Source organism: Myxocyprinus asiaticus, chromosome 1, assembly GCF_019703515.2.
Source record: "Myxocyprinus asiaticus isolate MX2 ecotype Aquarium Trade chromosome 1, UBuf_Myxa_2, whole genome shotgun sequence".
NCBI classification, from domain to species: domain Eukaryota; kingdom Metazoa; phylum Chordata; class Actinopteri; order Cypriniformes; family Catostomidae; genus Myxocyprinus; species Myxocyprinus asiaticus.
Genome location: NC_059344.1, coordinates 6,920,138 through 6,934,308, shown reverse-complemented (window position 1 = coordinate 6,934,308; position 14,171 = coordinate 6,920,138). Strand labels below are relative to the sequence as shown.

General features: G+C 38.3%; 1 protein-coding gene across 2 annotated transcripts in view; it reads left to right on the top strand.

Moving 5' to 3' along the window:
* LOC127448994 (purine nucleoside phosphorylase-like) overlaps positions 1 to 13,963 on the top strand; it is a 44,756-nt gene extending 30,793 nt beyond the window's left edge. The window contains exons 3-7 of one of the 2 annotated variants that reach the window (XM_051712036.1): positions 2,814 to 2,983; positions 3,077 to 3,180; positions 10,645 to 10,820; positions 10,989 to 11,179; positions 13,351 to 13,963. In XM_051712036.1, coding sequence (XP_051567996.1) covers positions 2,814 to 2,983; positions 3,077 to 3,180; positions 10,645 to 10,820; positions 10,989 to 11,179; positions 13,351 to 13,568 — 859 coding nt within the window. In that variant the 3' untranslated portion in view covers positions 13,569 to 13,963. The remainder of the gene's footprint in view (positions 1 to 2,813; positions 2,984 to 3,076; positions 3,181 to 10,644; positions 10,821 to 10,988; positions 11,180 to 13,350) is intronic. The other variant, XM_051712045.1, reaches the window with a different exon arrangement.
* Positions 13,964 to 14,171: the final 208 nt, after the last annotated feature.

Sequence of the window (14,171 nt, the reverse complement as noted above, 5' to 3'; positions counted from 1 at the left end):
TACCCTGTCATCCAACCATCCATTCATATTGTAACTTTCCGTTGCAGTCAGGAGCACGTGGTAATAATACTCGAGCCTGCTCGCGCTGTCTCGAACAGCTGGCTGCAATATGAACCCTGTGTTGTGAATGCTTCCTTTTGAAAGCAGGTTTTTGGATTACAAAATGTTCTTGCAAAGCAAAAATCATGACATCGTAAATATCTAATGTTTGGAATTATTTAATCTTTTGCAAAGGTGTTGACAGGTTTACTGTCTGTATAAAAGTTTCTTTTTTTTAATCACAAAAGTACCAAAATCATGACAAGATACCATGGTAATCACGTGTTATCCTTTTGAGTTCACTGCAGTACAATGTAAATATAGTATATGATTATGGTAATCATTCAGTAATATAGTGGTATATAAAGTGGTTTTGTGTTACCATCTAATACCATAAATGAACCATGCTACCGCAAGGTAGTTGTAGAAACTTAAGTAATTAGGCAGGTGTATTTTGTCAGAAACTGTTGTTACTGTGGTAAATATTTCTAAAGACATTTTTAGTGTCAGATGTCTGTTTTGGCACTTCCCAAGTAGAAATTAAAAATTATTAGTTAAATGTAGACTTTTTCGGGTACAGGGGTATTTGCTTATTCAGTTTACACTGCTAATCAAATAAAGAAACCACTTTTTGGAAAAAATTTAAGATCAAAGCAAACTTTAATAATAATAATAATTAAAAAAAGTTTAAGACATTTCAAAACTATATGCTAAGATGTGCCAGATGATAAATTCCTTAAAATTTTCAGAATAGCAAAGGCGTGAAGATGCTGTCACATGAAGATTATTTTAGTAGTCAGATGCTCAGATTCCAGTAAAGGCAAGTCATAATGTGTTAAGTGGTTCAAGTTTCAGTCCTCCCAAGATTTTTTTTGTTTGGTCTCTGTGGGATGCGTATTCCTAAACCACAAGTGTCAAACTCAAGGCCTGCAGGCCGAATCCACTTCATTTCATGTGGCCTGCGAGCTAATTTCAGAAAAGTAGAATGGCAGATGAACAAATCGTCTTACTGACCAAATGTTAATATCATCATTTACATTGGCATCTCAGACTCAAAATCAATGCTTACTGTAAAATGTAAAATTTCAATGCACAAAATATGCAATGTTTTTGGTAATTGCATGGCGGTCAAGTGCAGGTGCAAAATATTCAACTGGTCCTTTGAGAGCACACATAATGCTGATGTGGCCCTTGGCTGAAATTGAGTTGGACACCCCTGCTGTAAACAGACAGCTGGTATTCAAAACTTTTAATAAGAAAAGGTTTGGCATCCTGTACTAGGTGGCCAATATAACGTGTGTGTGTGTGTGTGTGTGTGTGTGTGTGTGTGTGTGTGCGCGCGTGTGTGTGTGTGTGTGTGTGTATACATGCACAAAATTAATATTGGATAAAATACAATTTGATATTGGGAAATGAGATGGAAAAATCGATGAACATGCATTTTACACAGTATTTAGTTAAAATACACTAAAATATTTGAAAACAGAAAATGTGCATTGTGTTCACCAGCCCAGATATCACATGTACATCTCCAAGATGTCTGTTTTAGATCTTTTCATCTGGAAAGCATTGCAATCTAATTAACATCTTCTAAACATCTTAAAAAGATCAGATTAACAAACATTCTAAATCACAAACATCTCAAAGGCATCTGTTGAATGTCTTATTGACATCTGAAAGGAAACTTTTTATAGATGTATTGCAAATGAGCAAATAACCTAAAAATATATCTTTCAGATATAAACACATCAAATAGACATCTGGGTGATGTACGTGTGCTATCAGGGAGGCTGTCTGCAAGTTTTGGGACCGACACACTGCTAATCAGTGGCTCATTCTGTTAATCATAAAATGCCCAAATATTGGCCAATTAATCAGCCTAGCTGAGAAATGTCACTAGTGAAGATTAAAGGAATAGTTCACCCAAAAATGAAAAACCTTCATTTACTCACACTCATGCCACCCCAGATTGGTGTGACTTTCTTCAGCAGAGAGCAAATTACGATTTTTAGAAAAAATAACCCTGCACTTTGGTCCATATGGGTGCCAAAATTTTAAAGCTCCAAAAATCAGCATAAAATTAATTCATATGACTTCAGTGGTTGAATTAATATCTCCAGAAGCGATTTGATAGGTGTGGGTGAGAAACAATATTTAAATAAATGTTTACCTTAAATTTATACTCCCTGCTCAGTCAGTCTCCACTGTAATTTTCACTTTTACATTCTTCTTGTGTTTTTGGTGATTCACATTCTTCATGCATATTGCACCCTACTGGGCAGGGAGAAGAATTTCTAGCAAAAATTAAGTTAAATATTGATCTGTTTCTCACCCACACCTATCATATTAACTTAGAGGATATGGAATTAACCACTGGAGTCATATGGATTACTTTTATGTTGCCATTATATGATTTTTGTAGTGCCAAAATGTTGGCACCCATTCACTTGTGTTATATGGCCCTACAGAGCTGAAATATTCTTCTAAAAATCTTAATTTGTGTTCTGCAGAAGAAAGTAAGTCATACACATCTGGGATGTCATGAGGGTGAGTAAATGATGAGAGAATTTTCATTTTTGGGTCAACTATTCCTTTAACAGGACATGCTGTGGAAATTCTAAGACGAGTTGTGTTTGTGTTTATTTGTGAATTCTTTCAAGTGCGTGTGCTGTGAATGCAAAGTGCTGATGTTCTTTTAGAAATTCATTAATGCAGTTACAGCCATGTGCATTCTTGGTCACTGACCATTTGTTTCACTTTGTTTCTCTCTAAAGGTACTCTTTTGAGGACTGTCATGCTACAGCTGACTGGCTTCTGTCTCAAACTGCAGTGCGCCCTCTGGTGGGCATAGTGTGTGGCTCAGGTTTGGGTGGCTTGGCTGACATGCTGAAAGACCAGGTGGCGTTTAACTACCGGGACATTCCCAACTTCCCCCAGAGTACTGGTGCGTTTCTTTCTCATCAAATGCATATTTTGTTTAAAATGTCGACTATTTTACTGCTTTGTACTGAATGTGTTCTTTGTTTCTATGTTGCAGTGCATGGTCACGCAGGTCGGTTGGTGTTTGGTACTTTGAAGGGTAGACCATGTGTCTGCATGCAGGGAAGGTTTCATCTTTATGAGGGATATCCCATCCAGAAGGTACAAATACCCTGCATGCACATTCTACTTTGCCTATCTGTGCCCAACACAACTTGATTAACCTTGAATTGCATGGGTGTTTTGCCAAACATTGTTACTGACCTCAGGTCTTTAGCGACCCGGAATGTATATTTATAACAGTTATGCCCAAATAGTGTCAAATTTTCAAAACATTTTGAGCTAAACATAACACATAGCTACACATAAGCTACACATTCTCTATATATTTTCTCAGGCACTTTGAGTCCAAATAGATGCAGAACTTACATCATATCAGTAGCACACCCAAATGAAAATAGCCAAATCATACTGTGCATGTGTTACACTTGCTATTGTTTACTTCCAAGTTTCTTTTTTGTCAAATGTAAATCAAGCGCCACCCTGAGTAAGAAATAGCATGCATAATATGTATGTGTACTTGCATATGGAATACTGATAATTCACCATTGTTACACAGAAAGTCAACATGATATATTGTAGTAGTCATTTGTATGAATATAGTAATCATTAGGGATGCACCGATACCTGGATTGGCATCAGCTCCGAAACTGATGTTTTTAGACGGATCAGGTATCGGTCCGACGAGCCTGATCCAAATCCGATATTGTGTGTTAGTCAGGGTCGTTACTGTAAAGCTCCAAAAATGACATAAATGGTGCTTTAATTGTTCTTTTAAATAGTCAACATGACTCGTGCATTTTATTCAAAGCCACTTGGAAGACATGCGATAGGTCTGTGAATCACAGAAGGCTGTGTTTAATAAGTAAATATATAGTATGTAGCCTATGTGTGAATCAGTAAATGGCACAGCTCTGTTTACAAACACATAGCATGCACATGCTGTTGATGTGCTTGCGGCCCTCAAAGCTGTGTGCAATATATCGCAGATGTATGAGTTCAAATGTTCGGTTCACTTATAACATGCATTGAGAACAGCACCGGATGACCATTTCACCAGATTTTGAATAAGAAGCTAATTAAACTACTGTTAACTAACCCACATACAGACACTTACAGGACTTCCTGGAGTGTTTCGCTGTCAAAATAAAAGCCTCAAGGTTTTAAAGTTAAAGGTGCACGACTGGAGTAAACAGTTCTGTGGAAAAAGTATTTGCCCCCTTCCTGATTTCTTCTATTTTTGTGTATTTTTCATACTAAATTGTTTTAGATCTTTAAACGTGATATAACATAAAACAAAGGCAACCTGAGTAAACACAAAATACAGTTTTGAAATATGTTTTTTTTTTTTTATTGAAGCAAAAAAGTTATCCAGCAACTATATCACCCATGTGAAAAACTAACTGCCCCCTTAAACTTAATAGCTGGTTGTGCCACCTTTAGCAGCAACAGCTGCAACCAAACGCAAACTGGAGATCAGTCTTTCACAATGTTGTGGTGGAATTTTGGCCCACTCTTCTCTGCAGAACTGCTTTAGTTCAGCCACATTGGAGGGTTTTCGATTATGAACTGCCTGTTTTTTTTTTTTTTTAAATCCCCTTTTCTCCCCAATTTGGAATGCCCAATTCCCACTACTTAGTAGGTTCTCGTGGTGGCGTGGTTACTCACCTCAATCCGGGTGGCGGAGGACAAGTCTCAGTTGCCTCCGCTTCTGAGACAATCAATCCGTGCATCTTATTACGCTGTGTATGACACCGCGGAGACTCGCAGCATGTGGAGGCTCATGCTACTCTCCGTGATCCACACACAACTTACCACGCACCCCACTGAGAGCGAGAACCACTAATCATGACCACGAGGAGGTTACCCCATGTGACTCTACCCTCCCTAGCAACTGGGCCAATTTGGTTGCTTAGGAGACCTGGCTGGAGTCACTCAGCTCGCCCTGGATTCGAACTCACGACTCCAGGGGTGGTAGATAAACTGCCTGTTTAAGATCCTACCACAACATCTCAATCGGGTTCAAGTCAGAAATTTGACTAGGTCACTCCAAACTTTCAATTTTGCTTCTTTTGAGCCATTCAGAGGTGGACTTACTCCTATGCTTTGGATCATTGTCTTGCTGCATATTCCAGTTGTGCTTGAGCTTCAACTCACAGACTGATGACCGGACGTACTCCTTTAGGATTTTCTGGTAGAGGCAGAATTCATGTTTCCCTCAGTTATTGCAAGTCGCCCCCTGAAGCAGCAAAGCATCCCCACACCATCACACTACCACCAGCATGCTTGACCGTTGGTATGATGTTCTTTTTGTGGAATTCTGTTTGATTTTCACGAGACATAATAGGACCCCTGTCTTCCAAACAGTTCCACTTTCAATTCATCAGTCCACTAAACATTCTCCCAAAAGGTTTGAGCAGGGCCTGAAATTCGGCACAGGATTGCGGGGTATTGCGCACAATTTGAATAATTACCGCAAGCTCCACGTTCATAGCATGGAAAATTCCCATACACTTTTATTCACTTTACAGTGCAGCTGCGAATTAAACCAATAGATACAGATGATCAAATGAAACTATTTTTTATTTTTTATCAAACTGTAATTCCAGAAGATGCGTGAATAAATCTGCTGTATCTCCCTCTCTCTCACGTGCAGCTGTCAGCAGCGTTTGAGCACGTTGAGTTTAGTGTAAGCGGGTGCAGTGACGAAGCGCTTTGTTGCATAGTTACTGATCTTAAGATGTTACAGACGTATAAACCTTTCTAAACCTGTTATTTCGACATTAAAATGGCATTATACTGCGTCTCCGTTAGCGATCGACATGATAAAACTAATGCTCCTGTTCATAATCAACAAAGCTGTTAACATTGCAAGCACGTGACGGAGCGATCTATAGTTTTGAAGCTTTTATAAGAAAGGCAGAAATAGCAAATAGGATTGGTGTACCATCTGCATGGTGAAGAAAGACACTTAACCACCTGTTACATCTCCATCCCTAGTGTTCCAAATGCCCCCGAAATTCAAAATATGGTGGCAAAAAAATTCACCCACAAAGAGTTGCTGTCCTGTTGTTTTATTAATAACATCTGATATAGGCCTAGTCCAAATATACACATTCCGATCTTCATTGGAATTTTCGTTGAACTTTATTTGTTCGTGCCGTCCGTTGTGCAGATATTGCAGAGTCCGTGGCGGATGTTCACGCCATAAACGCGCACAGACGGGCACTCCGCATCTCTATCTGCATCAGTTCGGTCACACACTAAAATTACGTGACCATTCGGACCATTTATTCAAAATATACTGTCCTAGTGAGTTACACTGTCGCGCCCTGTGCTACTTCCCTGCTATCGGCTCATCTCACGTATCTGTCTGGTTGAAAAGCCTCCTCACCAGCTAGAAACCAAACGTGCAGGAAGGATGGATGTTATACTGTATATGCGTTAAGTTAATCAGGTCTGAGAGAACACAAAATCTAATGTAACCAAATGCTACAATGTAGTTAATAATAATATTAACAAAAATAACATATGGATAAATAGCCTTGATGTTAAATAAAACATTATTAATGATACAATAATTTTACATTAACCACTTTTAGTGTATGAATCATATCTCCTGAGTAATTTTCATTGTGAAATGTTTATTTTTGCATTGTTTTATTCAGTTGTCATGAAGGAGTTGCTAAGTTTTTTTTAAAAAGGATAGTTGATCCAAAAATGAAAATTCTCTCATTTACTCACCATCATGCCATCCCAGATGTGTATGACTTTCTTTCTTCAGCAAAACACGAAAGAAGATTTTTAGAAAAATCTCATCTCTGTCCAAACAATGCAAGTGAATGGTGAGCAGACCTTTTGTAGCTCCAAAAATCTCGGAAGGAAACATAAAATTAATCCATAACACTCCAGTGGTTAAATTCATATCTTCAAAAGCAATATAATAGGTTACTTACATTATTGACTTTCTACCCCACACCTATTATATTGCTTCTGAAGATATGGATTTAACCACTGGAGTCTTAGGAGTTACTTTTATGTTTCCATTGTGATTTTTGGAGCTACAAAGGTCTGTTCACTACAGAGCGGAGATACTCTTCTAAAAAAATCTTCATTTGTGTTCTGCAGAAGAAAGAAAGTCATACACATCTGGGATGGCATGAGGGTGAGTAAATGATGAGAATTTTCATCTTTGGGTGAACTATACCTTTTAACTCATTCCAAATCTGGAGAAATGCTGTCATCTCTGTCAATGCATTCGTTTTGTAGGTTGTTAATTTAATAGACAAAATATTTGGAAATATGTGAATGTGTGGTTTTATTTATTTTTATTTTTTTAGTAATAAAACACATATGCAATGTACAGATCATGATATTTTGTAATTATTGAAACATGGCATTTTTCAAATTGAATTAATTCCTTAAATTACAACAAAAAAGGATGACACGGTCATAGGTTAGAATAGAAAAAAAAATTGCCCATGTAAAGGTAAAAAATGCCCCTGGAAATCAAATATTTCCCTAAAATAGAAGTTTATTTCTGACCCAGGTTCCATCTGACCTATACAGGAATTGAGAAAATAGCACCCCCTGAGATTTAGGTGAGTTTATGACTTTTATTCCCCCCAAAATGTGTAAATCCCCCCATATGAGCCATGTATCTCTCTATGTTTTAGCAAAATTCAGATGAGCCATAAAGACACTGAAATCATAATGAAAGTTTGCTGCTTTTAGTCCATATCTATTAGCTTTAGGGTCATCTGTGTGCCAGTGTACTTCTAAAGGTTGACAAAATTAATTTTCAGAAGTTATAAGCATTTAAATTATCCAGTCTCCCTCTTCCGGCTAGACACAGTCAAAACATGACGTCAAACTGTACTAGAGAAACTTTGTCCAATCAAATGCAATATAGAACAAGAAGGCACCCGCCCGATTAATCTGATCACTGCACATGGCTTTGTTTTCACCTGCGCTGATGGTTGCTTCGCAGGGCACTTCAAAGAGAGCACAGTCCAGTTGTGAAGTCTTTCCAAACAGAATTTCCAATAATAATCACTGTAGAAGTGAGTTGTGACTGACCATTATCACCTTTCAGCCCCCTGAAGCCCTGAGTGGAGGGTAATTGTCTTTGAAGGGAATAGGGACTATCACTTCTGATTAGACGCACTCGCAGGAGTTAGACGCGATGAAAGTGTCTGGAGTTTGTTTAATGTAGCTGTTTTTAAGAGGTTTCTTGATGTACATCATGAGTAAGTGTTCTTTGCTCTTTCTATTTAGTGTAGTGTGATTCAAATCATTATGTTGTAATGTTTTATTCGCTTGTTTCTGATTCATGTTCATGACTTGCAAAACAGCTCCTACCTCATCATTAGTGAAGTCCGTGATGCGCTGTTTTTGTTTGTAACAGGGTCAGTTTGATCATTGTTCAGATCTCAAGTCAATGGAAAAGTGGTCAAACTAGGTTGAGATCGCTCCGTTTCACTCTCTAACAGCAGCACGGTGGACAGAGGAATGTGTGTGTGTCTGTATGACTGCGCATATTGGCTGTTATAAAAAATGTCACAAACCTTTCAACAAGTCCCACCCCAACTTCATGTTTCAGCAGGAAATACGTCAACGGTGTAAAGTAAGCTGTGCTTTTCAAGGCACTTCACGGGGACTTTAATGTTCTTCTGAGTTGGCAGTGGTTTTCGCCTCGCCACTCTTCCATGGATGGCATTTTTGGCCAGTGTCTTTCTGATAGTGGAGTCATGAACAGTGACCTTTATTGATGCGAGAGAGGCCTGCAGTTCCTTGGATGTTGTCCTTGGCTTTTTTGTGACTTCTTGGATGAGTTGTCGCTATGCTCTTGGAGGAATTTTGGAAGGTCGGCCACTTCTGGGAAGGTTCACTACTGTGCCAAGTTTTCTCCATTTGGAGATAATGGCTCTCACTGTCGTTCTTTGGAGTCCCAGAGCCTTTAAAATAGCTTTGTAACCCTTCCCAAACTGATGTATTTCAATCACGTTTTTCCTCATCATTTCTGGAATTTCTTTCGACCTTGGCATCGTGTGCTACTGGATGAGACATTTTAGCCAACTTCTTGCTGCTGAAAAAGTTCTATTTAGGTGTTGATTTGATTGAACAAGGCTGGCAGTAATCGGGCCTGGGTGTATCTAGTCCAGCTGAACCCCATTATGAATGCAGTTTCTTAGAATTGGGGGATTTAGTAACTAAAATACTTTTTCACACAGGCCTAGTTGGAATTGGATAACTTTTTTTTTTTTTTTTTTTGCTTCAATAAATAACATGATCATTTACAAACTGTATTTTGTGTTTACTCAGATTGCCTTAGTTTTATGTTAGATTTTGTTTGAAATTTTTTGAAACAATTTAGTTTGCACACAAAAACAGAAGAAATCAGGATGGGGATAAATACTTTTTCATAGCACTGTATTACTCTTGTATTATAAAAGTCAATAATAATATGTTGCTGTTGTTGTTATTATCATTTATTATTATTTGTTTACCAATTACAATATTTAAGTTGACTGGGTTACAAAATAAAACTGTGAATGAAAACTCGACTGATATCTTACAACTAAAGTGAAAAGAAGAGATCTGAAGTCCAGATACATGTTAAAAAAAAACTGTGCAAAGAAAACTGGCTTCTTTTCCACTGAAGACTTTCACTGGATTTACTGTTAATTTTGCTGCTACATTATCCAATAGGCTAGTTAACAAAGTTTTTCTTAATGGGCTGTACATTTATATTGAAATAATGTGTAGTTAGAGGGTTTGTGTTTCTTTACATATAAAAGAGTTCCCCCAATTATTATCACACAGTGAGGTATAGATATTCTACACAGATTAAGAAATAAACAACACTGGTATCAGATCGGTATCGACCAATACTGAGATATCGGAACAGAAGAGAAGTGGTATCAAAGCATCCTTTAGTAATCATTTGTATTGTAATAAACAAAAAAATGTATATAATGTGACAGTAATATTTATAAAGTAGATAGGAAATAGTCATTAAAATATTTATGAAAGTACAAAAAAAAAAAAAAAGAAAGAAAAGCAACACTATTACGTATCTAGGGTCTTTAATAACCCTATACACTTTTGGTAACTAAGCACTTTTGCAATTGTGCTTTTTTTTTATTTTTTTTTATTTTATTTTTTTTCTCTATTCTAAAGAGAAACGTTGAGGATTACTACAAAAAAAAAATAATTTGTGGGCATAACTCCAAAAAATGGATCAGGTATAGGGGGCGGAATGAGCTTCCGGGTCACTAAAGACCCAAGGTATGCATTAAAGGATTAAACTAATTGCCAAATAACCTTATTTAAAAACCTATTTAGATTTGTGTAGTGTTTGTGATTGGAGCATAAACTCTCTGACCCTGTGGCCTGAAATGACCAGAACACTTCTAGCATTGAGAAATGATGCAATGAAATAGAACACAATGCAATGGGCAAGACATCCTTCTAATGCATATATACACAGACCAAAAATTATAAAACCACACAGATTGAATGCAAGTACGCATCCCTTATGTATCAAGCGTTATTTTGTTTCAGATTACTATGCCAATGCGGATATTCAAACTGCTGGGTGTGGAGACAGTGATTCTCACCAACGCTGCTGGTGGACTGAACCAGGACTATAAAGTGGGAGATATCATGATCATAAAAGATCATCTCAACATGCCTGGATTTGCTGGGAACAACCCTCTTGCAGGACCCAATGATGAGAGGCATGGTGTTTGTTTCACCTCTGCTATTTAACCAATACACTCAGGCATTGGAGCACTGTTTTAACATGTAGAAATTCATTGCATGCTTCTGTATATGTTGTATATATTGTACATAATGTAAGTTTTACCTAACTTTTTTTTTTTTTTTAAACATCAAATTTTATTTAGGTTTGGTGTCCGTTTTCCCTGCATGTCTAATGCATATGATCGGGAACTTCAGCAGCTAGTGATGGACGTGGGTTCGGAGCTTGGTTACAGTGACTTTCTGAGAGAGGGTGTGTACTGTGTTCTTGGAGGACCTTCTTTCGAGACTATTGCTGAGTGTCGCATGTTGCACAAGCTGGGAGCTGATGCTGTCGGTAAGCTATAAAGCTTTATTAATGGCAAATCATAAAGGATTATGATGGTTTAATTACTAGAAAAAACTAGAAGTTAATTCTGTGTTCAGCATAGCTCTGACATGGTTAGAGCTATACATTTCTGTAGCGTTGAAATTATTTTATGACTTCCTTGAAAACATACTTAATTCCATTTATTTATATTTGTAACGATTGGCTGCTGGCAATGACGTTGACTAAGATGATCATAAGAACCCAAGTGTAATTTATTAATAAATGTGAAATCCAATAAACCCTAACATAAACATGAAACAAAAACAAAACATGAACTTGACTTGAACATGGCATGACTATGAACCAACCTACATCAACAATACTTGACCAAGGACAATGGAAAACATGAGGGTTTAAATACATGGACATGGGAGAACAAACCAAAGAACAAACAGAACTCTGAACAAGATAATTAAACAATAAACCAATGAAAATAAGACACGTGAACATGGAGGGAAAACATGAAATCATATGACAAGGGAACCATATGACATGAAACAGGAACTAGAAATACAATTGTCAAAACAAATGACATGAAAAACATGAATTAACAAAATACACATGACATATCCCCACCACTAAGTGGCGGCTCCCGACGTCCCAAAACATGAACACACACATTAAACATGACATAGTTCCAAAGTTTTGTAGGGGGCGGGGTCTTGAGGCGTGGGGTGTGGCCTGGCGAGACAGGGCATGGGACCAGGGCAGAGTCAATGGAAGGTGGGGCCGTGAGTGGCTCGAGGGGCAGAGCTGTGGAAGGTGGGGTTGAGAGAGACTTGAGGAGCGACACCATGGAACTTGGTGCCCAGAGAGTAGCCGAAGACTCGAAGGGCTAGGGTGAAGCCGGAGGCAGGTAGGACCAAGACGGCGCTGGAGGCTTGGAGGAGCAAGGTGGAGCTGGGGGAATCAGAAGACTGAGGTGGAGCCGTAGGGAAGAAGGTCCCCGGTGGAGCTGACGGATCGGAGGGACGAGGCGCAGCCAGAGGATCGGAGAGCCAAGGCGGAGCCAGGTGACCGATAGACCAAGTTGGAGCCGGAGGGACGAGGGACCCTGGCAAAGCCGACAGGCTGAAGGACCGCAGTGGAGCCGAGGGAATGCAGAGCCGAAGTAATGTCGAGGGATCGGCAGGCCAAGGTGGAGTCCAGGGCTTGGAGGGTCCAGGCGGGGTCGGAGGGTTGAAAGTTCCCCTTGCCTGCTCAGGAGAACTAAGGGTGGGCACAAGGGTGGGTGGGTACAAGGGTGGGAACCATCTCCAGGTCCGACTGCTCAGATGTGGTCATGACATGGCGTGGAACAGATTCAGGCATGGCTGTGACGTGGCATGGAGCAGGCTCAGGCGTGGCTGTGACATGGCATGGAGTCTTTGAGGGCAACCTCATTGAAGTCCACCCGGCAGGCCAGAGTGCAGAAGTCCTCCACATAGTCCTCCAGGGGACGATTCCCCTGACGTAGGCGGAGGAGCTGGATTGCTGGGTTCATTGTTGGGTCAAGTATTTCTGTAACGATTGACTGCTGCCAATGACGATGATAAGATCCCCAAGTGCAATTTATTAATAAACGTGAAATCCAATAAACCCTAACATAAACATGAAACAAAACATGAACCAACCTACATCAACAATACTTGACAATGGAAAAAATGAGGGTTTAAATACATGGACATGGGAGAACAAACCAATGAACAAACGGAACTCTAAAGAAGATAATTAAACAATAAACCAATGAAAACGACACGTGAACATGGAGGGAAAACATGAAAGCATATGACAAGGGAACAACATGACATGAAACAGGAACTAGAAATAAACTTTTCAAAATAAAAGACATGAAAAACATGAATTAACAAAATACCCATGACAATATTTTAGTGCATTTTCAACAACATTAAATTTAACTGTTTACTTTCTATAGTTAAGCATTAAGGCACAAGAGACTGTATTGTGAAAGTAGTCCAGGATAAAGGACGTTCTTGGGCATGACAAGCATCGTCATGTTTACATAAACAATATAACCTTATGTTTTTGTAAAACATTCAAATGCTATTTTAAGCGTCATAGCAATATATTTGTATTTTAGCCTATTTTTTTTATCAGTATTGATGACAATTTTATTAACCGGACTGTATCTGTTGCAGGTATGAGCACTGTTCACGAGGTGATTGTGGCACGTCACTGCGGAATGCGGGTCTTTGCTCTGTCTTTGATAACTAATAAGGCAGTGATGGACTACGACAGCGAGGAAAAAGCCAATCATGAAGAAGTTCTGCAGACGGGCAAACAAAGGGCAGTGCAGCTCGAGAGGCTGGTGTCAACCATAGTCACCAGGCTAGAGCACAACAACAATTACGCCTAAGACTGTTCTCAAATCTTATCATCTATCAAAGACCAAATAATTAATCTGTTAATTAACATAACTAATATGGTTCTAGTCAGTTCCTTTTGGCTCACACAGTTATTTATAAGATTTGTTGATTCATATTTTAAAGTGCAACATTATTTTAAACATTTGTTTTCTTTGTTGTCAATATACAGTATTTATCCCTAATGTATATAATCAGTCAACTTTTTTTTTTCTTAAGAAAAGTTATATTTTTACATTCCTCTGAATGCTGAAATGTATAAAACTGTAAATGTTTCTTTTTAACTGAACACAAACCATTTAGTCTTAATTTAAAATTAGTTTGAATTGTCTGTAAAATGTTGATTGCTTTATAGTTTTGGTAGTAGATGTACAGTAAATGTCTGTCTTTTGTGTTTTTTTTTTTTTTTTTTTTATATTATTAATAAAAAAATATATATATTTATTATGCATGTCTTCCTCTTTATTCTTTAACGGTACATATGTGAGAGATATGAGCATGATTTTTTTTTTTTTGCCACAATGCAGAATTATTTTAACAGTTACAGGAATATTCTGGGTTCAATACAAGTTGAGCTCAAATGACAGCGTTTGTGG